The following is a 25194-nucleotide window of genomic DNA, read 5'->3' on the forward strand; positions in this document are numbered from 1 at the left end:
TACACAAAGTTTTAATTTTATTTTTCTCTGGTTGGAGACTCATCTTGTAACATGCATGCATTTCAAAACAGTAACAGTGTCTCAAACTGCTCCTAGCAAACAGACAAGCACAGAGGACTTAAAATTCCTATTTAAAAAAACAGCAGTGAAAAAAACCTAGAATGCTTTTTTTTTTTAGTTTTAGATTAAACTTAATTTATTCACATTTTTTCAGTTGCACTGATTAGCCCTGCCCACCCTTGTGACCTGTGTGTAATAGGCTCACTTGACACCACTCAAGCTAGCCGCACTTAGCAGCTAAGCAAAGAACAGCACAAGTTCCGAGTGGTGAAAACTGAAACCACTAAAAATGACGGATGACCAGAAGTTGGTTCCCCAAGCTTTGCCATTGCTATTACACAATAATTCATTTTGAAGAGCAAGGAAAAAGTGGCTAATATGGATACTGGAGAATGGCTCTGCAGAAGTATGGGAAGTTGACAGGCAAATTTGAAATGGGGCATTAGAAACACAGATGAGAAGACAGCTATTTTGTTTTTGGCGCTATTGTTGCAATGACATTCTGCCTCAGATCAGTTGTGCAGTGCTGCAAACCAAGTTTCAGTACGTGCACTGACTTCTAAAAGGTCTGTACCAGCTCAAGATTAAACACTTGACCTTTGTGCAGCTTGAAAGGAGGCAGCTGTAAAGACTGCATAGTAGTCATAGGACTGGGAGGTATCCATCTGTTGAGGCTAAGACACAACCCCTACCAAACACGGTCCGTAACTACAATACAACCTTGCTTTGTGCCTTTATTGGACTAAGAGGCTGGTCCCCAGCTGAAGGTAGCTGTGGTCATGCTCTGGAGGAGAATCAATCAGAGGCAGCGTATGAGACAAGGGGGAAGGATTCTACTGCTCCTTGCAGTGAGACATGAACTCCTGCGACACCAGGCCCTCTTCCTAGCAACGACACAAAGCTGACACAGAGGACGGGTGCTGTCTGCTACCTCCAGAACAAGTGGTTCCTATATAAAGGGTGACCCATCATGTTCTCGAGTGTTTTTTTTTTATTGCACTATTGGGGCAGAACAGCACCCAAACTGGGACTCGTCACTCTGCGTTTCCTCTCCCACTCTTCTTTATGCCCTCGGAGCTAACTCGGTGGGGAAGAGACATGTTTTAGGTTCAAAGCAGTTTTCAGTTCTTGATTTTTGACAGATTAGGCCCATGTTCAGAAAGAAAGAGACCTTCAGTAGAGACAGGACTATGAATCCCACAGCTCCTTTCCCACACAAGTGCCTTTCCCACAGTGCCTCTTCAGGCACAGGAGAGAGACACGGCACACTTAAGGTTTTTTTTTTTTTGGTTAAAAAAAAAAAAACAACCTTCAGTTGACCAAGAATTGCACTGCAATTTCTTGAAAAAATAAAGCAGTAACTTTTTGTGTTAGAGACTCTCCTGCACTCTGATGGGGATCTGAGTGATCTGTTTACCTGCTGCAACTTTTTCAGCTGAGCAGTGTTCTTCAGTCAAATGCGCTTCAGTGTAAAGTGTTCTGCAGGGCACATGCTACAGACAGATTATCTACATTCAGCAAACTAGAACTAAATTCACACCAGAAACAGACAATAAACTAGCACAAGCAGTTGTAAAACCAGGTTTGAAAGGGCTAGGCTTTCTTTTTAAATACTTGAGTTAAAAAAGTGACCTAAAACAAGATTTAAAAAAACAAAACAAAAACAAAAGCAAAAAGTCCCTTTTAAAAACAAATCAAATATTTGCAGCTTCACCTCTTATTCTGGTAATAAAAATACTGTCTAGAAACAAAAATTAGCATTTTTAACATAATGCTACCTCTCAAAATGTAAACAATATACAAAATGCTTATGTTAAACAAAGTTACATACCTGGATAATACATCATTAAGTGAGAAAATTGCATTTAATTAATACACACAGTATGGCAACTCGATAGAAGTGGCAGAATTGGGGAAGTGCTAAAAGTGAATAGAGTTTACAGGACTTTTTATACCACTTGAGCCAGAGACAGCCAATTTAATTCTAGTGGGAGTTCTTCTCCCCATTTGGAGTGGGGTAAGAAAATACAGTTAACCGCTCTTGAGCCCTTCGTATCATGAGTTCTGTAAAGACTGCTGCAGGATCTAACTGCATTTTAATTTCATTCCTGTTTAGGAAATTCAGTGAATGAGACTGTTGCTCCCAGCTATGCAAGCTTCATCCTTCTACTGTCTTTGGGTTGTTTGCTTGTAGTGTCTCTTTGTAGTATGTCTGCAGTTTACTGATTTCCTTCTCTCTTCCTCCCCCATTTTCATTTCTTTTTTTAAACACACGACTTGAAGATAAACGGTTTAAAAGGTACCAGCTAATTTCCCCAAAGGAGAAAGGCAAACTTACCAGACCAAAGCTGCAGATTCAATGCAGATTTAAAAAAACTGTCAGGAATAAAAAGTGATTGGTACTTAATTTCCAATTTATAGTAAACTTAAGTGCTTATTGTTTAAGAGAAAAGCAACCAATATAATGCCCACAAAACTAAACTGATGATACCCTCTATTTCCTCCCTTTATAAAGTGTTCTCATATCTGTATCTGTTTTGTGGCTTTTCCAGCTACACACCTTAAGACACGAGACTCTCTAGACTCTCAGACAACGGTGTGTTAGCCCCCACGTTACACAGAATAGGGACTGGACTACAGTGGCAGAAGACATTTGTCCCGTGTCAAAGGGAATGATCCATGAATGAAAAAAAGATTCATATCCCATTACGACCCCTAATATTACATTTTGACTTCTTAAAGACTCTATTTACAGTGCACTCTTACGGGCTGAAACTGTAGCCCCCCTTCCGTCCCCTTCAAAGCTGAGACCTGTGGGATTCACATCAAGAACGTGGGTGCGAACATAAAAAACCCAAGCCCACATTCAGAATCCAGACCAGAGCTAGTGTTAGTCTAGGGAAATTACCAGGATGTGATGAGCACCAGTTATCTCTCAAAAGGACCAAATTCCACACAGCAAACTGTAGCACGCGTTACAGCACAGGACAGACATTCGAAACAGCTTATTCCCGAAACAAAGGCATATGTGAAAACAGTTTCAAGGCAAATAAGCAACATGTTTCAATTGCAAAAGGTTTGTTCAAAACGCTAAATCCTGCTTAAAAAGAAAATTAAATAAAGAACCAAAAAGGTCTGTAACTGTTGCGCAGCAGAGCTAATGAAACCCAAAGCAAGTCTGATAAGCTTGGCTGTGAAAAATATTACAAGCGTTCTGGAGACAAAACAGGACGTTATTCAGTCACGTAAATCAGTTCCAATTCCTTAGGGGGAAAAAATAATCTGGCGCAAGTGTTCAAACATTTCCGCTCCTCGACTGTCGCTCTAGAGAGGGGTACGGAGCGGAGAAGAGTAAAAACAATCACAGCTCAAGTCCAGAGTCCTCTTGAGCAGCGGAACTCGCTCCACAGTCACAGCTCCAGCACTCCCCACCGGTAGCGAGTCCAATTGCTTCGCGTGCAAGTCGCATTGCCTTTTAAAAAATAAACCAACTAGCCAAAGAACCTCTGTCAGGAAACAAATTCAAGTACCTGTTGCAGACTGGGCGAGTTAGGAAGACAAACATTAGCTAGATTAACACTGGCAGAACTGTGATGTGAAGCTGTAATCTAAGAGACACGGCACTTCCTGACTGAGGTGTGACAGGAACACGTTCCAGATAGTCAAATACTATCCCAAATCTATAGGTACAAAACGCAATTTTTTTCTTTTATGAAGTCTTCACAGCTAGCCAATTGACAGCATGATGGGGCTGAGCACATTATTTTCTGAGGCTGTTTAAGGTCTCTACTACTTCTCATACTGATTTTTTAGGCTCTAGGAGTTACACCTTTTTACATGATCATCTTTGGTAGATGTTCATTTCCCTCATCTTTCTTGTAAATCAAGTGCAGTTACAAAAAACGTTTTCTTTACTTAAATTAACCCAAAAATATAAAGTGTCCCAGTCTGAATTTACCTAGTTAACAGTTCAGCAACTCCTCCTCATCAGAGTAATATTTTCCATCCTCGAAACAGTGAGCAATTTTCCTTCCAATTCCTACCAAAACGGAAATACAAGGGCTTGTACATCTTTCTGCTAAAGACAGTCCAAAAAAAAAAAAAAAAAAGAGTAGTTTGTGGAATCAGGCACTGCTTCACTCTCACTGAACATGATCTAGAGTGACCCCTTTTATACAGTGCCACGTATCATATCCCTACAGGATTCTCTTGATCAGAGAGGAGAAAAATGTCATTAGAAAGAGCAGTGCTGAAACAATGCACTTTTCTTGTTTTAAAAAGCCCTCAAATCTATATCTGGGCACTTCTGTAACATAAAAACCCACTTTTCCACCTGGGTCAAGTGGACTGTTGGAGGGTGCACCTAGAATTAGTTTTCTTTTAAGTCACACAGTGCCACACACTCATTCTTGCTCTCACACACGCATACGCACACACACGCACACCCCACATGCTGCTACAGTGTCTGTTTTAGTGTCACAGGCTGCATTCTCTGTTTGGAAGTAGCCCCTCTTCTCTTCATTTCTCGCTGAAGGCTGAAGACGACTATGTCAGGATATTGGACATAAATTCATTGAAGCGTTTAGAGTACTGCTCTGGGTTCACGGTGGAGATCTCTGCCCCAGCCTGCAAGGCAGAGAGGAAAGAGAAGTCACAACACCTTTCTCATGGGGCAGATCCTGCAGCACTGCAGAGGGTGGACCAGAGAAGACAGCAGGGAGCAGTTGTGCCAGCATAGCCTGGCTCTGCTGGGAAAGACCCACAAACGGACTTACAAATTCTAGCAACAACCAACACCCTGAGAGGTCTAGGGAGATCCTCAAGGGAACTGATTTTAGCCCCAGCTGAATTTGCTTGAGGCCTCTGAGTCAAGGCACTGGGTTTTTTCCTTCATGGTTTAGAGGAGATTTGGGAGGAGCATGAAGAACGCTATCGGGATCCCTCTGTTCTGCTCCAGGAGGGAGGACGAACAGGGAACCTCGGGTCTCACGGTCCTGATCCACCAACCAGAGGGAAAGCCCTTCCAAAACAGTCTGAGGAGACAGGAAGACTGACGGAAGAGCTGTATTTGGCCATGGGATCACTGGAGAATTTCCAGACTGATAGAAAAAATCAGTGTCAGGAGATATCTCACACACACACACGCAGGCACGCAGGCAAAGCAGAAGCCCCAAAGCCCATCCTCCTTGTGGGTGGCAGGCTGCTTACCCCATGTTTCACTGTTTTGGCAGCATGTGCAGCTTTCTTCTTCGCATCATATGGCGTAAGAATGTCTATAATGGCCATGAAGTACACTTCCTTCTTGGGAGCACCTAGCAAGGCAAGAGAGTTGCTAGCACACCCCGAGCTGTGAGCAAAGCCCAGCGGCACCCCCCTCCTTAAGAAATATATGGCAGATCTGTCTCGATGAAGCTAGCAAAGAAAGCAAGGCATCTGGAGGCTGTAGAAGGGCAGAGAAGAATGACTGGAAACAGCAGATTGGAGGCCCACACATTCTTCAAACACCCCACTATTTTCTGAGCATCACTTCCACCCCTTCTAACTCACACCATCCACAACCAGGGACTGCACAGCTATGGTGAGATACTTGGCAAGGTCATTCTCTCTGTGGACAGTCCTTCCACTCCATCTAGCCCAGCCAAACCCCAGGAAACCTCTGCTTTCCAGATCTTCTCCAGGGCAAGATTCCATGATACTCACTTTCGTGGCTTTTCATAGCATAGACGTCGACAGAAGGATCAAACTCTCCAGGCCCAAAGAAGCGAGGGTAGTTGAGGAGGTTGCCTGGGCTGTCGGGGGGTGTGCCGTAGGATGAAACGGGGTTACCACTGAGACCGTCGTTCTCACATTCATCATCCTCTGCCCGATCCTCTACTTCCATCTCTTCCTGCTCTGCCCGGTCAACATCGTGGATCCCAACCAGCAGGCTGTAGTCCATGATCTTCAGCTGAGCTAGAAACTGGGAGAAGGAGATGAGTGAGAACAGTAGCACGCATGTGGGATCAGAGATCTTCAGTCCTACCCTGCCACTATTTCCCCAAGAAAAGGTTAACCCCTTTTTAACCCTTATTAGACTCCACAAAATCTACACGGGAGCTCATATGCCCCTGCCACCAGCATAACCCTGACTACATTTGCTTGACTGCTTAAAAACTTGCTTTTCACTCGCTGCCGTACCCCTTGGGCTACTAGCCACCGTGAGGATCCGGTTATGGGAGACCCCCTCAGAGGAACAGCTGCCCCCCAGGAAACTCTACCTCCACGTCCCGCTTCAGCTTTTCAAGGAAGTTCTTTTTACTCTCTTCTCCAACATGCAGCTTCTGACCCTCATTCAAGAAATCGTTGTCCTTGAACGTTGGCAGATCCTTGGCCTGCAAGGAAAAGCCTATGTCAAACTCCTAACCCCTACCCCTTGTGGGAGGGCTGGTACATTGATTCTTTTGCAATATGTTGACTGCACAGAGACTCCGATTAAGCGTGGGGTTGCACCAGGATGTCTCTTGCTTCTTTCTACGGCAAAGTGGCTCATCCTGTCCACTAAGTATGAAAATGGCACCAGGCAGAGCACAGTATTTCTCAATGAATCCATGTGCTGAGCTGTACCTAGGGGGAATTGAAGGGAAACACCAAGAGCAACTCAACTTTAAAGACTGCTGGGAAGATCTGCTGCAAGCTGAAAGTTTGACAGCTGGGCCCCAGCCAGAGATGGTCCAACCAGCTCCCAGAATAGAAAAGAGATGCATTTTGTTGGCTTCGGAGGGAGAGGGTATGGCTTGAAAAAAAGAATGGTTCTCTCCCTAAAGACTTGAGGAAAAAATTAAAACCACTGTGTTTCAAGGAATCTGCTTGCAACAGGCCCTGAGGTTTTCTCAAGGATATAGAAGAACATACAACCCCTTCGAGCAACTGGGAATTCAATTATTTTGTTCTTAGAAAGATATATGAGTATGTGGTGGCTTTATACAGATCTAATATGAATGGTCTGAAACGACCTAAATAAGCACAAAAAGCTAGAGAGTAAAAAAATCAGCAAGCCAGGGACAGTTGGGCACCATGAAGCTGCGCCTTGATGCCAGAGTCTTCAGTATAAATGGGAGTTCCTAGGCTCATATCAGAGATCTAATTTTGGGGCAGGCTGGAGTAGACTTACTCAGTAGTCTCAAACCTGCAAAGCCCATGCACATATGCAAAAAATGCAGTACCATGAGTTACTGCTGCGGTTTCAATAGGACTTTTCATGGCAGTGTCACAGCTGCAGCTTTGCAGGGGCAGAACTCTTAGAAGTTCCCCTATGAACTCTTAGAAGTCCCCTATGGGACCAGAACCCAAATTTACAAACACACTGAGATATGCAAAGAAGCTGAGAGAGGTTTGTTCTGGTTTACAAAAGCATCTGTTGCAAAAGCCAACGGCTGACCTGCCTCAGCTTGGCACAGAGGGGAGCACTCTGAAGAAACCTTTCCATAAAGGCACCATCACGTTAATTTGGGATTTGATACTTGTGGAATTGTCCCCCAAGAAGTTCCCCCCACTCTTGGCAGTGTCAACATAACAAGCCTGGCAGCACCAGATCTGCACCTCTGCCAGGTGTCTGCACCATCTCTTCCTGAGCAGTTACTGGGCACAGCCTGAAAGGTGGGACAGAAACAGGTTGTCACTCCAGGCCCATTTAATCTCCCCTGCTCAGTACCCCTTTGCAAAAGGGAACAGTCAGTTGGATCCCACTTGCTCCCAACCACCAGGAGGAAGGAAAGGCTGTCCAGGGATGGTCCATACCTTCTCTTTATCACTTGCCTCCCTGGATACTGTTGAGCCCTGATAAAAGAATAAAGGAAAGGGCATTGGTGCACTAGGTACTGTATTCCTGAAGAATTTACTGATGCCATTTTAACTCCTTCATGCAGAAAAAAAAAAAAGAACATATTTTTAAAGTCAGCTCCCTCCCACCCTGCCCCTTCCCTCCCCCAAGCAAAAAGCAAAGCCCAGGACCTTGTCAAGTAGGCCTTAAAAAGCCCAGTTCCCACCATCCTGAAAAGCAATCTACACCTTCATTATGGCCCTCCAAACTCTCACCTTCAGGTCATACTTCCGGTGCACAGTCAGCCTGTGACTAAATACATTCCTGGTAACCACCATGTAGGTTTCCACCCCGTCCACGGTGAGCCGGTACATGCCCAGGAACTGAGGCAGGAGGGTGTTCCCATGACACTCGACTATGAACTGGAGGGGAGCAGGGAAGGGGAGGGCAGAGAAAGATGTTACCATCACACAAAACCGATCTCTGACACAACACAAGCTCAGCGAGAAGCTGAAAGTGAAGCCTCCACTTCCAGCCATCTGACACTTAAGCAAAAGGAGAGGAGGCTTGCAAAAGGCTCCTAGCATCTCGAGCAAAGCAAGTTAGGGCATTGTAAGAAGCTTTCAGCCCTGAGCCGAGGCAGAGCATCCCACTGTGCGTGTCCAGCCTGCTGGAACAGGCTAGGTGTGTATGTCAGTCATCCACTCTCAGCTGGGCGAGTCTTTTTCTTGGCACTGGCTAACTTCACTTCTTGTGGTTATGTGAGTGTATCTGAAAGTGAAGTGCAGATGGACAGGCTGATAATGCAATCCAGGCTAGAACATTTCCACTTGTCCCATGCTGCCCCTCCTTCCTTCCAGTAAGGTGGCTGTCTCCTCCTAGGTCCCTCAGGAAAGTCTAATTCAAGGGCTACTGATCAGGACTAGGTTTACCACTTTCAGGTACCAGCAATCCAGAATTCATTGACATAAGGAACAGGGCGAGCTGTGGAGGGGCTCAGCACTGTGAAGAAGCAGACAGCTATGCCCTAATTGGCACTCAGGTGCTAAGGAACACCGCTTTCTTCTACAAAAGCTATTGGCAAGCTCTACCAGGTTGCTCGCAGTGAATCCAAGCTCCAGCTCCCCAGCAAATCACAAGATGCTCCCCAAGGCATCCGCCTCCTCCCTCTCCCAGGGTTCCAGACTCACTGTACCTGATGGTACTTCTTTAAGATGTTGTGCATCTCTGCTACATCTTCGCTTGACACTGCCTTAATGACAAACCTCCTGTCGTAGGTGGTGAGGAACCGGGCTCCGCATCGGCCCTGGCTGTCACTGTTCACCGGGGCGCTTCGTGTCACCGAGTTCTGAGGGAATCGGAACAAAAAGGTGGGGAGGACAGGCAGGAACTGCCACTTCCCCAGAGAAGAAAGAAGAGCACTCTTGAAAAGTAAATGAGACATGGGCAACCAGAGCCAGCTCCACAACTTGGCTGGCTCTGGAAGAACAGACAGATCAGGGACTCGGTGTTCCACCTTTGTAACCGTATCAGTGTCCCGGCCAGGTTTTAAAGCACATTCGAAAAACAGCTACAGTCGTGACTGCCAATAAGTGAGCATCCCTGAGCACTCGGCACTACAGAGGTTAACCCACTCAATTTGGAAGTCTGGACAGGTGATTTAGAACTTTCATCCAGGCCTTCGATTTGTTAACATGTCTTACTCCAACACCTGGTGCATGTTTTTGAAAATATTCTTTACTAATGAGCCTTTACAGAGGCAGTATACACAAGTCAAGATGTCTTAGGAGTTCCTCCTGGAAAACTAAGAACAACCAGGATATTTCCAAGGTCTAAGGACAAGCAGAACAAAATAAATGCAAAGGGCCTGACTTCTTTTCCATCAAAAAGCAGTATTAACCAGCAAAAGTCTCACCGGGGAATTCTTTACAGGTCATACTGAAACCAAAAGCCACCCTCAGCTTCTGCTATTCTTACAACTGGACGAAAAGGATTAGTGAGTATTAATAGATCCGGTTGTTCTTCCGACAACCAAGAGCACCTGTCTTTATATCCCTGTCTCCACCCTTAGCAACGAAACATTGCAGCTTCTCTCAGTATTTGCAGCACAACTGGAAAACCCAAAGCAAACTGCAGAGCAGATATCTACCATGTCCCCTGTACCACGGCATCAGCTTTGTTCTGATCCCATCCTGGTCCCTCTCCCCAGGCAGAAGGACTTGGTGCGAGCCTCGTCCCACTGTCACAGCCACTTCACGCCCTCCTGACTAACCTAGCAGCCAGGTCACCAGTCTCCTGCTTGTTTTCTCCATCACTTCTCAGCAACTGCCTCCCACCTCCAGCACCCCAGTTACCGGGGTCTGTTCAGAAGCCGTTCTGCCAACTACCCGTATTGGCTCTCTCTAGCATTTCCTTACCACTGACGCAAGCAGATGGGGAGAGCTGTGCTCTGAAACAGAGTGGTACAAACGTCTGGATCTTGGCTTTTAGCTCAGGGTAGATGTGTTTTTCAGGACCTCAGGGCTGGACAATGCATTTCATGATGTGTTTTTGCAGCTGCTAGTTACACTGTTCTCTCCTCTCCTCCCCTTGGCTGCTCTGGAGAGCAGACAGCAGAGGGAGCCTGCTCTTCTGCAGACACAGACACGCAGGCGAGCAGAGCCTGCTGCGAAAGAGGGATTTACCATGTCACGCTGCAAGTGAGCTGAGAGGTTTCCTTTCAGGATGAAGCATTTAAAGCTTTTAAAACTTTAATGAAGCAGGGGAAAAACTCTACTACTGCCAATGGCTTTAGAAACTGTCAGAAAAATAGAGGCAAACAAAAAAAGAAATCTTGCTTCTTGCTGACGTTTGCAAATGAGCCTGTGCTACGCAGTTTGAACACCCACCACCTCAAAACCACAGAGCCTTTCTTCTAGAGGAGATGGGAAGCAGAAATCGTGACCACATATGGACATTACCAAACTCACAGTCCTTAGGTTTACTTCATTCCCTTCCTGTCACTCCTACCTTCTCCAGTTAAATTTAGCATCTTGGCTCAACTCCCACTTGAGCAATCGCATTTTACCCACCTGAATTCAGCCTAGTGAACGTTTTCGGCTTTCTGTTCTAGGTGGACGCTTTTAAACAGCCAAACTGCTCTGCCCCAGAAGCGGAAGAAGCATCAATTCAGAGCAATAAGTACAACACAAATGATAGGCCAGGTACGAGGGAACCAGTGCAATCGTGAATACTTCCACATAAGTTAGTTCACATGGTTCTGATCAATTCTTAAAACAGGAAAAAAACAATCTAAAATATACTATAGCAGATGAACTGGGAAAAAAATAATTAGGAGCTAATGATTTCACCACATGCAAGAGGCGCATTGAAAGGTATGGAGGAAGCCAGCACACAGAACAATTCCAGCCAGCCCAAGGGGCAAGGTGTTGCTGGCCAAGCAGCCTCCTCAAGAGCCACGCACAGCCTGGCATAGATGCTGTCAACAGACCAGGAGGCAATGGTACTGCTTCTCCTGGCAAAGCGCCACTGCTGCCTAGTGAACAGGCCTGACAGCAGGAGGGAAAAAATAAAGTTAATAATCTAACAGGCCCATGTTCAAGAAAAACATGAACTGAGCAGCTGTGTCCTGAAAATAAGAGAGATCTTCCATCAGAAGCAGGAGTGAGCTGCATGTGCGACTCATGGCTTGCAGGTAACTACGAGGCACTGAGCGCACGTGCGCACAAAGAACACCACCTGCCTCCTAGCACCGGGCTCAGCTCTATCTCTGTCAGCAGACGGGCAGTCTCCCAGACCAGAGCTGGGACAGGCAGCCACGAGGCAGCAGCCAGCATTTGCTACTCCTCCTGGGGACAGCCAGCCCCTTGCAGAAGAAAAGCAAAGAAAGCTGTCAGCTCTGCTATGAAAAATGTGTCTCGCTCTGAGCAAACACCCTCAGATGCCCAGCTCCAACATGCCCGGGAGCAGGCAGCGAAGTGCAATGGACCCTGGCAGCCAGGAGAGAGGCAACTCTGAGACACAAAGAAACAAAAAGCCCCAAACAGCAGTCCTGGTATCCTCAGAGCACAGTCCTTCTCACAGAGGAACCAGACTGCTCCCTCCTTGGTCTGGCATCAAGGGGCAGAGGATGGGATGCAGGTGCTTCACATCTGCTCCTTCTCCCCCACCACATGAGACCTGAAGCAGGATCAAGCAGATCCAGTTTCTCACCGGTGCAGCGAGCCATGCAGCCGGAGAGGGAAAACGGATCTCTCCATTACATTAACCTTGAAACAGGAGGAGTTCAAGCAATAATCTAGATATAATTACAGAGAATGGTGACAATCTTAGGGGATGCACATACACTACCAGAAGGAAGCAACACACACGCACGCAGGGGCAAGGGCACGCACATACACTACCAGAAGGAAGCAGCTCGAGGGACTGATAGCTCTGCTCCCACGTCCTCTCTCCCCACAACATGCAGCAGGGCTCGACAGGTGAAGTAAAGAAGGGAGAGAGCAAGAAACTCGCACCATTCACCCGCTATTGCAGCACTAATGTGCCACTCTGGGCTGGCTGATTAGAGCATGTTGGTTGAAGCCCTTGGCCAGTCAGTGCTGGCACACTGCCAGCCTTTATCGACTGCAGCAGAGTGCCAGAGATACTGGGTTTAATTACCTGACACTTGGCCTGCTAAAGGTCACACAACTATCAAAGCCATCCTCTTCTTTCTGCATTGTTTTTTCCCCTCATTTAAGTGGTCTCTCACCAGCCTGCGGTTACGCATCTTCTGTGTGCGTTAAGACTAAAAGCTGTGTGCAGAAGGGAGGCCCTGCTGTAGCAGCAAGAGTTGCGACATCTCTTTTCCACTGGATTTAAGCCCAGCTGCATTAATACAAGAAAATGTCTCTCCTCTCCAAGGCAAGTCTGATCCTGCAGCCTTCGGGGATACGTCCCAAAGCAGCAGCCACCTTGATAAACCCAGTTCAACAGCACCAACGCGTGGCACACATGCTTGCTTAAAGCAGCACCCAAATCAAAAACACAACAGACTCATTTTCTTTGCAGATGTTCTGCACTAGATCATTGTTATCCTCCAGCTCCCCGCCTGTCTGCAGCCATCTGCTGCCTCTTATTTTATGCCTAGACTGTAAGCTCTCTGGAGCAGGGACCATCTTTTTACTCTGCGATTGCCCAGTGCTTGGCACAACAAGGTCTGCTCCACTGCTGAGGGCCCTTAGGGCTATGATAAAATCTTTCAAACCATAATTATAAGCCCCTAGAACTGATCACACAAGAACATTGATATAACCATTTCTCCCCCAGCTTTATTATTTTGTCCTAGGCAAAGGAGTTAGGAAGGGCATGGAGAGAAAAGGGGGTACCTGGTAGTCTTGATCGTCAATCCCAAATCTTTCCCGTAGGTTTCGGAACACCAGGGGACAGTACTCCTTAAATTTAAAGCGACTTGGCAAGTTTTCCCTAGGGCAAAGCAGAAAAGAAAGATATTCTTGTGCAAGGATCGGCTTGTGAAATCAAACTCAATTCTCCTCCCACTTCATCCCTAGCCCCCAGGATACCCAAGCCCCCTCGTCCCTACAAGGGCCCAGTTCTGCAAACATTTACCCTCACCAGGGCAGCTTGTTCCTTTGCATGCCTACAAAAGTCATCTGTTCACAGAAACACTTTCAGGATCCAGCCTCTGACTTACAGGCTCTCTGCATGAGGATGTCTGTCTTACAGAACAATCTCCCCTGTCACGAGTACAGATTTGACAGAATAATGTCTCTCTTTCCTCCTCCTTTGTCACTTTGTTCCGTTCAGTAATACGGCTGCCCCCTGCAACACACTGTTACTGTTTCAGATGAAAAGCTGGAGGAAAGGGGAGCTCTGATTTCAGATCAGATCGCTGGTGCGTCAAAAGAAAGGTCAGCACATGACAAACTGTCTCACCCAGAACGCAAAGGAGGGGGTGAATCAGCTCCGGTCTGGCACATTCTAGACCAGTGCCAGCCTTTATGGAGTGAGTCTTGCTGCCAGGCCCTGCCAGCTGGGAACGGGGCCTCCCCAGACCACAGCACAACGCACAACACGCAGCATTCCCCAGCACCAAAGGATGCTACATCTGCTCCCTCACAGAGCTCTTGCTCTGCCCAGCAAGAAGAAGCAGAGAAGATGGCCCTGCCTGGACACACTGGGAGATTTTTTCAGCTTGTTCTCAATGGGAATCCTTTGCATCAACACATGGAAAACTAACATCTATGTAGGAGAGGAGGGGAAGAACAGATACTGCTAACCGTAGGTGCCAGAGAAGAGAGAAACTTTTGAATCACACTCCCACTCTCGAAAACTGATGCCTGTGAAACTTGGTGAAAATGAAGCGTTAATCGGGGAGCGCTGCAGACTTGCACAAACACAGAGCCACGGTGGAGAACACAGCTCTCAGTGCCAGTCACACAAGAGCTTCCAAAATTAATCTCTTGAGAGACGAGAAGGGGGTGTCTCCATTCAAAACCCAAGGGGCCAGAGGTTCAGTGAGCACCTACTTACTTGTTGAATAGATGATTGTCCACCTTAATCTTACTGTAGGCTTTAAAGTCATCGGGCATTAACATGACAGGAACAGGAACATTGCTGAGTTCATTGATCTAAAAGAGAAAGGAAACTGAGACTCAAAAGCAAGCTCCATTGTCCTGCAGTTACTGTCAATGGAGTTACAGAGATGCCAAATACCCCAGAAGCCATTTTTGAAGCAATATAACCCATATGGTTTTTAGAACAAAAACTAGTTAGTTTAGTTTAGTTTCTGTGCTGAAGCAATCAGGAGAACACTGTGGTTACAAGTCACAGGAACATCTCATTCAGTCATGGGGTGAGTATGCCCTGAGCCAGCCTCAGCTCTTTCATTTGTTCACCTTTTACTGATCATCCAGGACACAGCTTAGAATTGAGACAAACCTACAGACCAAGAGATAGATTTTATTTTTTAAAGAAATGGCCCTTCCCTTTATTTAAGAAATGTTGTGTCAGCCAACTTCATAACTAGTTCTCACTGCTACAAATCACAGATGATCAAAACCTTCAACCTGACCTGCCAGAACAGACATGCTAGGTAGCTTTGGTGCAGCACAGCGTAGCTCCCCTGTGGATGCTGTTTCTATGCTCATTGTCTCTCATTGCTCTTATCCCACCTTCTCTAAAGGAATGAGTCACTCCACTAGATTGTTTTTGCTCCTTAGTCATGTGTGGCAACCACAGGAACACAAGGAAGCTGAAGAATGAATGTTCAATTGCTACTGCACAGGCAGCCTCGTGCTACAGCATCCAGCAGCAAAAGCATCAATAGGAAAAAAAAAAAAAAAACCCACCTCTGGACTGTATCTGGCTGCCCTGCACCAGACAAGCCAGTACACTAACAAGGACGTGCGAGTATTCGGGAGCAGGTCAAGAGGCAGCACATTGCTGAGTTACCTCTTCTGAGCACAGATGCACCATCATTCACAGGGCCCACGCAAGTCCCAGCTCCCCGAGCTGGTATTAACATGGTGGATTTAGGAAGCAATTCCACTGCAACCCCATTCCCATAATTACTGTGCCAAGCAGGTAACACTGGAGAGAAGTAGACGATTCCCCACTCCTTGCACGCACCCAAACAAGCAGTATTGCCCAAACAGCTGCTGCCCCATCTCCACCGAGGAGGAGGTATGGGGGAACTATTCTACAGTGGCATCTGTGGCACAGCTCAACTCTGAAAGGATCGTGGAGGTCCCCAGCTCTGGAGATGGGCAGTAGGCTGTCTAGGACGTGAGCAAGCCTTTGATGAGGTGGGTATTTTTCACATCTTTTCCCCATCGTTGCCAATGAAAAAAAACAGACCAGATTAAAAAACGTCAGACTGCGAGGAAAGACACATACATGCTGCAAAGAGAAAAGATGACTATTTTCAGAGACGCTCATCCCACACAACAGATAAGGGGAAAGTTATCTGGCCACTGTTCAGTTAAGAACAGAGATAGTGCTCTTTAAAGCCCAGCCCAGTGTTTACTTTGTACCAGCACTAAGGAGCTTTAAGCACTCCCATAAAGCGCTTCAGATGTATAGAGAATGCCGCACAGATGAATGAGTAACATCATATGCCTCCCATCATTTGTAATCACAATGGAGCAGGGAGGCCAATGCTCCCCCCCCCCCAGTTTCAGCTAATGGCTTGGTCCTGCATGGAGCCATTCCTAGAGCTGCAGCTAGAACAGATGAAAGGGCAAGAGGACCACAGCCCGGGCAGGGATCTCCTAGATCCTGAGGATCAGTTTCCAGCTTCTGCAGGAAGCCACATCAGAAAGCCCCATGCAGTGATTTCCCCTCAGGGTGAGGGGGAAGAGAAAACAGCTAATTCTGTGTCAAGAAAGAGATGCTGCCTCCAGCCGCTAATTATTGCTGTCTAACAGGAGGGGAGGCCCAACAGGACAGCTCCTGAGACATGCCTGTTCTCAGCCCTCTTCTCCGTGGTGGGTAAGGCACAAGCAAGCTATTATCAGCTTGTTCCAGAGGGGAGGAAGGGTGCTGACAGCTGAGCGGAACAGCAACTTGGAGACTGTTTCCTCCCTGTGAGAAATTCAGACACAAACGTTAGCAAAGTGAGATATCAAGACATCTCTGGATGTCCTCATTTCTGCCAAAGTAGAAGCCTCATAGCAAATGTTGTACCTGTTGCAAGTCTCCTGAGTGGCATAAGTGGGTGTGCCAGGATACCTCACCTCACTTAAAAGATGCCTCTGCTCTTCCCAAGATACAACAGCCTGGCAACAGCCAGCAAAATCCCCCCAGCAGCACCCTCTCCCCCCTTGCCAGTTGCGTGCAGCAGAGCTTTCCGGAGGCTTCGAGTTGCTGGCTCTGGAAGAGGCATGGAGAAAGAAGTGATTTGTGCTGGGGACCAGAATCACTACCTCTCAAAGCAGCCAAAGAGGCTGTTTCCAGTCCCAGGACTCAGGCTGCCCTCCAGCTGTTGGTCAGATTTCCACTGGGCCTTTGTTCCTGACGCCAGTCTGAGAGCAAACAGAGGTCTGGGATTTTCTTTAGTAAGAGGGACCTTGTCCTCCCACAGTAACTCCTATGCTTGACACCTTCCTCAGGATCCCAAAGCGAGAGGAATGAAAGGCACCCTGTCCCCACCCTGCCTTGGAAAAGGGGTATCCCAAACTGTCCCTTCTTGCAGTACAGTTGTCAGCACCAAGTGTCGCTTCCCAAGGGTGATGGGGCCTGGCCCGGAGGGTGGTGCTGAGCAAAGCGCTAGGAGAGCTTGCCCAAACGAGAGCAGAGGGCAGCAACGGACAGCACTGTCGAGAGGCTTCCTCTCCTGCACTTATCGCAGTGGAATCTGAGCAGCCTCCAAGAGCAACGTGACTAACGCCTGGCACATGTTTGCTCTCTCGTCTTCTCCCCAGGGAGAGGCGTGTAGCAGGAGATTATATATAGCAGAGTGTGTGTGTCTGTGTATTTATGCTACAGAAGGCAAGGTCACAGCAAGGTGCCTAGCAATGAGGTGCCCAGCAACCGCTGGCTTCTGGGGAGCCAGCCCATCGCCACAGGTCTGACCTGCCTACTTCCCACAAACAGATGTCACCCAGCTGTAGAAAGTTTGACTCTACCTGAAGCTTTAGAGACCTTCTCCAGGGCTGGTGCTGGCTGCAAGACGGACAGTAAGATCTTGGGCTTGGTTCTCTATGCTGGAAGAGGTTATCGTAGAGAGCAGAGGTACAGTGGCAGACAGCACCACCGAGAGTCACCACGTGTCAGACCATCACCATAGGGGTCATGGACTATTCTGAAGAGAGGTACAGCAACTACAAAGAGATGGTCTGGGCTGTACAGCAGTCTGTGTTTAGGGTATTTCCATGCCTCCACTGCAAAGGCTTTAAGAGTTCCCAAAACTGGAAAAGTTAAGAACTGTTGATCTAGAGCACAAGCTCTTCAGATTAGGGATCTGTCTCCAGACCCAGCGTGCTGCTGGTTTTCTGCAAGTCATCCAGCCTTTCAGATGTAATCTGTTTTAAATCCTCTTGAAAATAAGCCCGTGCTTTTGCACAGTCCTGTTATGCCTTTTTCAGGAGCTTTCTATTCCCCCACTGGGCAGAAAGCACAGAGACAACCTGACAGAGTCCCAGACCCACACTGAAAGCGCTGGTTAAGAACTGTATTACGCCTCCGTTGCCTGCATTTTGCAGCAAAACGTAAGACATTAGTGCTGCCCCTCCCCAGGTCAGAGCCAGGCTGGATAACACATGCCCGCCAGCCTCACGAGAGGCTCAAACACGCGCCAGGCTCTCAAAGCTCCCCGTGCAGCTTAAAGAGAATTTAAAACCCAGACTCATTTTAGACAAACCAATCGACATCTTCACTAGACAACAGCAGGGGCACTAAGAAAGAGATACTTCACAATTCTCTGCTGGTTTCACCATCTTCTGAGAACAAAGGAGCAATTTCTCGGGCAAGGCAAATAGCCCTATGTGCGGAGGTGGCCCCAGCGAGGAGGGCTCGGGCAGGCTGTTGCTTTGGGCAACAGATTGCCTGGTGTGTCAGAATGGCCACAGTCCCACTGCCTTTTCTGCCCGGGCCAGAGCCCTGGAGGGAAAGGCTGACGGATGCCACTGACGGAGGGATCACGGCACGGAGGCAATAGCAAAAGGTGAGGGAGGGAGACCCTCTTCTCTCTGAAGCCGCCGTTGCCCCCCTCCTCCCCCAGTTGCTGGCAGTGAGAGGAACAGCAAGCTCAGCTCCTCGGATTCTCCAGCTCCCCAGCCCGCAGCTCTCTCCTTCCCCACCCCGGCAGGGGCGGCCTGGCCCTTCTTCGTCCGCAGTCAGCAGAATTCATTTTTGCCTACACTGCTGAGAAGTCTACAGCCACCCCTGGCCCTATAGGGCTGGAAAAGTACTACCTTCCCCTCCTCCTTTTATGCTCGTGTTTCCTGATCACTTGAATTCTTGAGCAACACCAGTCAGTACAATTCTGGATTTATCTGTAGTTGGTAATTTGCCTTTCTCACCAAAGCCAATTCCTTTTTTCAATAAAAGACACATCAATATTCTGTGTCATTCAGGGACAGCTGTTAGAACGAATGGGCCAGGCATAATTCTGTTTCAAAACCTGACTGTAGCCTCAAAGTGGCAATTACCATTAGTAAATTGATGGGAAAACGCAGTTTGTTTACTAACAAGATCCAGATGATGGAGTGTGCGAGTCTACTCTCTAGGATTCTTTATAACAGGAATTTGCTCAGGAAAATAAAAATACTTTGTCTCTCTCAATGCCTTTCAGATAGACATCTCAAAGTGAGCATTAGTTAAACTTTATAATGCTCCAGGAAAGCAGGTAAAAGGCATATAGCAAAGTGACTTTTAACTCGCATGGAGACAAACCCACATCTGTAGCAAAACTTTGCAGCTGCTTAATACTGTACAGCAAACGGGCAATGGTGAGCCAGAAAGCAGAGACTAGTTGGTTCGAGAAAAGATACTGTTTTCCATGAATTAGAGCATGATTAATCAGTATCCAGGCTAACAACCCCGCCACGCAATGCTACGGAAGCATGAATCTTGTAGTCAATAACCTCTACCAGCAGGCTGGGGACTCCAGGATGCCTTAAGAGAAAAAGCATCCCCTATTGACAGTGAACCCACCTCTTCCCAAAGTGCTCTGAAGACTGCTGGAAAGAGCTCCTGCGTCCTGACGGAGCTGCAGCACAACACTTGCATCACACGCAGAGGAATCAGCCAGCTATTTCTCTGCCAACCCGCCACCGCAGGGCGGACTCTGTCACTCATTATATCAGCGTGGCCTCAGGACCATTTAAAATCATCCATCCTCCCAGGCCACTTGCGGGCGCCCACACTTGCACTGGTACAAACAGGGAGCCGAGCAGTGGAAAGGTTAAACAACCTACCCGAGGCTACACAGCACGTCTCTGGCAGAGCAGGCACATGAGCCCCGTTTTCCCTGCCGAACTACCCAGAAGGACCTTCTTTTCTCTCTGTATCTCAGGAGGGAAAAGAGCTCCCGGAATCTCTACTTTAACAGAAGGTCCTGGGATATGAAGGTTCAGAACCACTAGCCTTGATCATTAACACTGGCTATCATTGCCATCACCATATGCCGCTCTCTCCAGAGGTCAATTACAGCCACAGCAGATAGCAAGTGTTGGAAAGGACAAATACATGCTGTTTACTGTGTGCCAGTACCAATTTATAGGACTTCAACATTTGATATGTGGCAGATGCTGCTCTGGCTAGAATTAATGTGGTAACACCAAAAACAACACTGCAGAGAAGGGAGAAGCGTGCTGCAAATCCCAATTTTGCTATTTCAGTTGAATACTAAATAGCTGTGTTTTGTACGGGCTGGCACCAATCCTAAAGGTCCTAGGAGATCGGCTGGTGCTTCAGCCAGTAACCGGAGCCCGTGGAACACAGGAGGCTGCTTCAGGCAAGACCCACAGAGCCAGCAGAAGAAATCTACCCATTTCGACAGAAACGGATTTGTTTATACCTTCCCCTTGCCCCTGCCAACATCCACGGAGCTACAAGGATCTTTTCTGGTGGATGAACTGCCACCTAGAGAAGCATCATTACAGCCTGCACGAACTCAACTGTTCATTTAACAGGCAGAAACAAGAGTCACCTCTCCAACAACCCCCAAACTCACTGGGATCCCAAGACCTGGTATAATCACCACCTTACGATTGTTTCTATGGTTTCCACAGTATCACACAACACTGCTCTGTTCACACTGCTGTTCAGTGAGCGATGGCTTCCCCCTTCCCCAGTCATCACAAGTTTTCCTCTGCTCCGGGTGAGCTCCCATGCACAAACGCTCAGTCAGGGAGCGGAGAACGTGCAAGGAGCATCACACATACGACCAACACCGAGGAGCTGAATCTCCTCTTCCAATGCCATGACAACAGCAGCTGCAAGCAACGCTTCCAGGGGAACCATCTCTGCATTTGCTGAATTTTACATTGCCACCCGATAGCTTACAAAATATTCAGAAATCAAGCGTGAACCTCTGTGACTCCACTTCCTTCTCCTACCTGCACCAGTTCTCACAGCTTCCTCTCCCCTCCACGGTTCTCAGGTTCAAAATTTATCTGCCAGACTAATACCACCCACATCTGGCCCTGCTTTCATCAGCCACAGATCCACCCTGATTTCCATTTGTTCGGTTTAAACGTTGGCTGGGGACCACCAGGGCAGCCAAAAAGCCAACTTGCTATTTAAACAGAACTGCTTGGAACTGGTGTTCCAGAAACCAGTTCCTGCTCTTGGTGTGCTCACATCATCGCTCCTGATCCTCTCCAGACCCGTCATAGGCTGTATTCACACCAGCTGCTAACAAGCTTGTTTAAACAGAAGGCTGGGCCGAACTGTTGCCAGACTCAGTTAATGGACCCAAGGGAATTTCTTCAGTCAACAGAGATGGTGGATTGCATAAAATGGTTGTTTGTTTGATTTGTCCATGAAAAAGTTCATCTCAACTGCAAGTATTTTTGACAGAATCTTTCTGGCACAGCCTCGTGGTTGTGCTGATACCAGTGTTTCCTCCCTCTCCTACAGCAAGGATCCCTAGGCAGGGCCCCACAGGCTCCCCTCCTTGAAAAACCATGGTCCAGAAGCCAAACATTAAACAACCCCACAAAAGATTTCTAAGAAAGTTCAAACATACTCCTGGAAATATTCATAAACTGTCCAGATCCATCTGCTGGAAACATATAAGCAATTCCACTTCCCATATAACCAGGGCAGCAGCAACATCATCTCCCAAACACAGACCAGGATGAGCAGCTGCTCATGTGTTGAGTAAACAGAAATACTTCAGCTCACAGCCTGCTCTGCAGTGCGGTCACACTAGCTACCAACCCTTTTAGATACTCACAAGGCTCACCCAAACGCAAACTCAGATCAGTGGCAGAGAGGTGGAAGAAAACGAGCTAGCAAGAATTTGTCAGGAAATCCTGGATGCCCGTCCATGGTAAGGAGGTTACAGCTGATATTTTCTAAACTCTTTCCCAGCCCCTCAGGATACGGTCTTCGTTTCTGGCGGCAGTTTCTTTATAACGCGCATCCGATATAATCTCATTACTAGCTGAGCGTTCATACAGAACTTTCAGCTTGCCTGCTTCCCTTTGCCTAAATATTTCACAGCCACGTGCTCCAAGAGTTACATTACTGCCCTGATCCAGAGCCTAAAAACACTGGCAGATTCCTAGCACCCAGACAGCTACAGAAAAGAAGGGCTAACTGCCACCAAGCAACAACTGTCCCCAAGAGGCCACAAATGAAATTGAGAGGAATCCCAACAATTTCCCTGTTTCTGCAGGGCTCCTAACAGCACCACTGAAGCTGATCAAAACCTGATTAAATTCGCTACCCTGCCTCTTGGCAAAGGCCCTGAGCAGCAAGCACTCAACATCCTTTAACTCAGGAAGACAACACTGCCTTGAACTACATTTGGAAGGTTTCTCTCCATTGCCAGGCCAACTAGAAACATAACTCTGCTTTTAGAGAAGTGTTTATTGCCTCTAAAAAAATTAAGCCCAAGTCTCCTTCACTCTCCAGGAAACCCTCCATTAATCCATTGGAGGAAAGCTGTCTTTGAGCCCTGAAAGCACGTTAATTTAAGGGGCAAGCTTTGAATTCTGTGACCACCTGCATATTCTTTCAAAATAGCATTCATCACCCACATCCAAGAGAGAGCAGCAGCAAATCAATCCGCCCCATCCAGCATGAGATTTTTGCCTGCCATCAGAAGATGGAGAAGCTTGCAGAGGAAGATACAAAGATGGCCTTAGCAACCTCCAAAGGAGGTTGGTCAAAGAGTTGACCACTTCACAGACATTTCCAAGGGAGCCACTCCCAGCTCCCTCCTAAGACAGGTACCAAGCACTGCCCAGGGAGCGAAGGTCAAGAATCGTGGGGACGCCTCTGGCCTGAGTTCTGGTAGCTGAAACCTGAGGTCAGAGGGAGATGAGACTGGACAGAGGGGACAAAAGACCTTTTTATATTTTAGAACAGAGGTGAGAGGCACACATAATCCTCCCCACATGGCCAACCCTGAGGAACAGGATTTTCACTCTGCATGGGACCTTTGGGTCATGACACGTGGGAGTCCCCTCACCATAACAGGGCCACAGGGATCACCCTGAGCGAGAAAGACAGGGGTTTGTGACAGGGTACAGGGCTGTGGGTGTTGAATAAGACTCCTCAGGGTGGGGAGGGCCACCAGCCTCAGAGAGGAGATGTGCGAAGGCAATAGTACCCTACAGGGAGAGAGATGGGATCCCAACTGGTGTTGGCTGCCCTCAATCCTGGGGGGAAGAGGGGAGGACGTTGGGGACAGAGATGCTGGAAGACAGGTGAGCGTGAGGGGGCAGGCGTGCAAAGGGAAGCATCGAGGGGAAGAGAAGCCTAAAACTACCCCAGGCTGGACCAGGACACCCTGACCCAGGGGACCTGGACCACCTAGAGACAGGGATACTTTTGGGAAGGAGCCCCAATCCCAGGAGGGAAACACCCCAGGAAGGGCTCAGCCCAGGGACGAGGAGGAGCAGACCCCACAGAGACCCTCCTTGTACCGCAGGGACCCCCGGAGCGAGCAGGACAGCCCCTGCGAACAGCCCCGATCCAAGGGGATGGCACCTGGGGAAGAGCACTGATACCTGGGGGAGGCCAGACCCCGATTTAGGGGAGGGGAAGGAGCCCAACCCGGGGGGGGGACGAGACCCACAGGCTGGGGTGGGGAAAAGAGCCAGATCCCAAGGGAACGGGCCCGATTGGGGAGGGGTGAGGACCTTGGTCTGGACCGAGAAGAGGAAGTGACGCAGGGTGAGGGCCCCGGTTTTGGGGGCGAGGAGGGGAAAGGGGCCCAATGCGGGGTGAGGGCCCCGGTTTTGGGGGCGAGGAGGGGAAAGGGGCCCAACGCGGGGTGAGGGCCCTGGTTTTGGGGGTGAGGACCCTGGTTTGGGCAAGGAAGAGGAGAAAGGGGCCCGATGCAGGGTGAGGGCCCTGGTTTTGGGGGCGAGGAGGGGAAAGGGGCCCAATGCGGGGTGAGGGCCCCGGTTTTGGGGGCGAGGAGGGGAAAGGGGCCCAACGCGGGGTGAGGGCCCTGGTTTTGGGGGTGAGGACCCTGGTTTGGGCAAGGAGGAGGAGAAAGGGGCCCGATGCAGGGTGAGGGCCCTGGTTTTGGGGGCGAGGAGGGGAAAGGGGCCCAACGCGGGGTGAGGGCCTTGGTTTTGGGGGCAAGGAGGGGAAAGGGGCCCGATGCAGGGTGAGGGCCCTGGTTTTGGGGGTGAGGGCCCTGGTTTGGGCAAGGAGGAGGAGAAAGGGGCCCGATGCGGGGTGAGGGCCCTGGTTTGGGGGGGGGGCGCTGGTTTTTGGGGGTGAGGACCCTGGTTTGGGTGAGGGGGAGGGGAAGAGGGCGCGATGCGGGGTGAGGGCCCTGGTTTGGGGGGCGGGTGCTGGTTTTTGGGGGCCAGGGCCCTGGTTTTGGGGGAGGGCCCGATGCGGGCGCGCTCACCGTGTGGTTGGCCCCCCACATGAGGACGCTGAGCAGCGGCTCCGAAGCCCGGAACAGCTTCACCTTCTGGCACACGAAGTGCTTCTTCTTGGTCTTGGTCTTGCTGGCGCTGAGGGCCGAGCCCAGCGCCGCCCCGACGCCCCCCGCCGACGAGCCCCCCGCGCAGTTCGAGGCCATGGCGGAACCGGCACCGGGCACCGGCACCGAACCGCCTCCCCCGCGCGACCCCCCTACCAGCGCCTCCGCATGGTTCGGCCCGGCACACGCCCCCCCTCCCCCAGTGGTACCGCCCGCCCCTGTCAGCCCTTTGGTTCGGCCCGGCCTGGTAGCTTCGCCTTCGCTGTTTCCCCCTCCCCCCCCGCGCCGCTGCCGCAGTGGTTCTGTCCCCGCCTCCCTCTCCCCCCCCCGCCCCCGCGGTGGGTCGCTCCACCGCTGAGGAGGAGCCGCCGCGGCCGGCCGAGCCCGCTCCGGCCCCTGCTCTGAGGAGGCGCCAAGATGGCGGAGGCCTGAGGAGGTGGGGAGTGGGAGGTGCCATCCCCTCCCCGAGGAGGGGGAGCGCCGGGTGCTAGCGGGGGCTGGGGGACGGAGGCGGTGGCCTTGCGCTCGGCCTGACTCAGCCTGTGGGAGAAACGGCGAGAGCCGCTACCGGGATCGGGCTGCAAAGGGGAAACAAAAGAAAGGGATACGCCGAGGAAGAGAGAAAGGTGAAACAAAGTCTCCTCCCCTCCTCCTTTTCCCGGAGATGGTCTCTCCCACTCGGCGTGACGTCCTCGCCTAGACCACGCCCCGT

General features: G+C 49.2%; 1 protein-coding gene across 2 annotated transcripts; it reads right to left on the reverse strand.

Moving 5' to 3' along the window:
* On the reverse strand, positions 1-24747 carry PIP4K2B (phosphatidylinositol-5-phosphate 4-kinase type 2 beta). 2 transcript variants are annotated; one of them, XM_068918855.1, is made up of 10 exons: positions 24405-24747; positions 14393-14490; positions 13228-13324; positions 9054-9206; positions 8134-8280; positions 7837-7875; positions 6318-6431; positions 5761-6019; positions 5269-5372; positions 1-4686 (listed from the first exon to the last, which is right to left on the reverse strand). In XM_068918855.1, the coding sequence occupies exons 1-10, from the start codon at positions 24579-24581 to the stop codon at positions 4606-4608; spliced, it is 1269 nt and encodes a 422-aa protein (XP_068774956.1). In that variant the 5' UTR covers positions 24582-24747; the 3' UTR covers positions 1-4605. The 2 variants fall into 2 exon arrangements, with proteins under 2 accessions (XP_068774956.1, XP_068774957.1); XM_068918856.1 differs by lacking the exon at positions 5269-5372.
* Between the last annotated feature and the right edge of the window lie 447 nt (positions 24748-25194).

Source organism: Struthio camelus, chromosome 25 (genome assembly GCF_040807025.1).
Source record: "Struthio camelus isolate bStrCam1 chromosome 25, bStrCam1.hap1, whole genome shotgun sequence".
Lineage (NCBI taxonomy): Eukaryota > Metazoa > Chordata > Aves > Struthioniformes > Struthionidae > Struthio > Struthio camelus.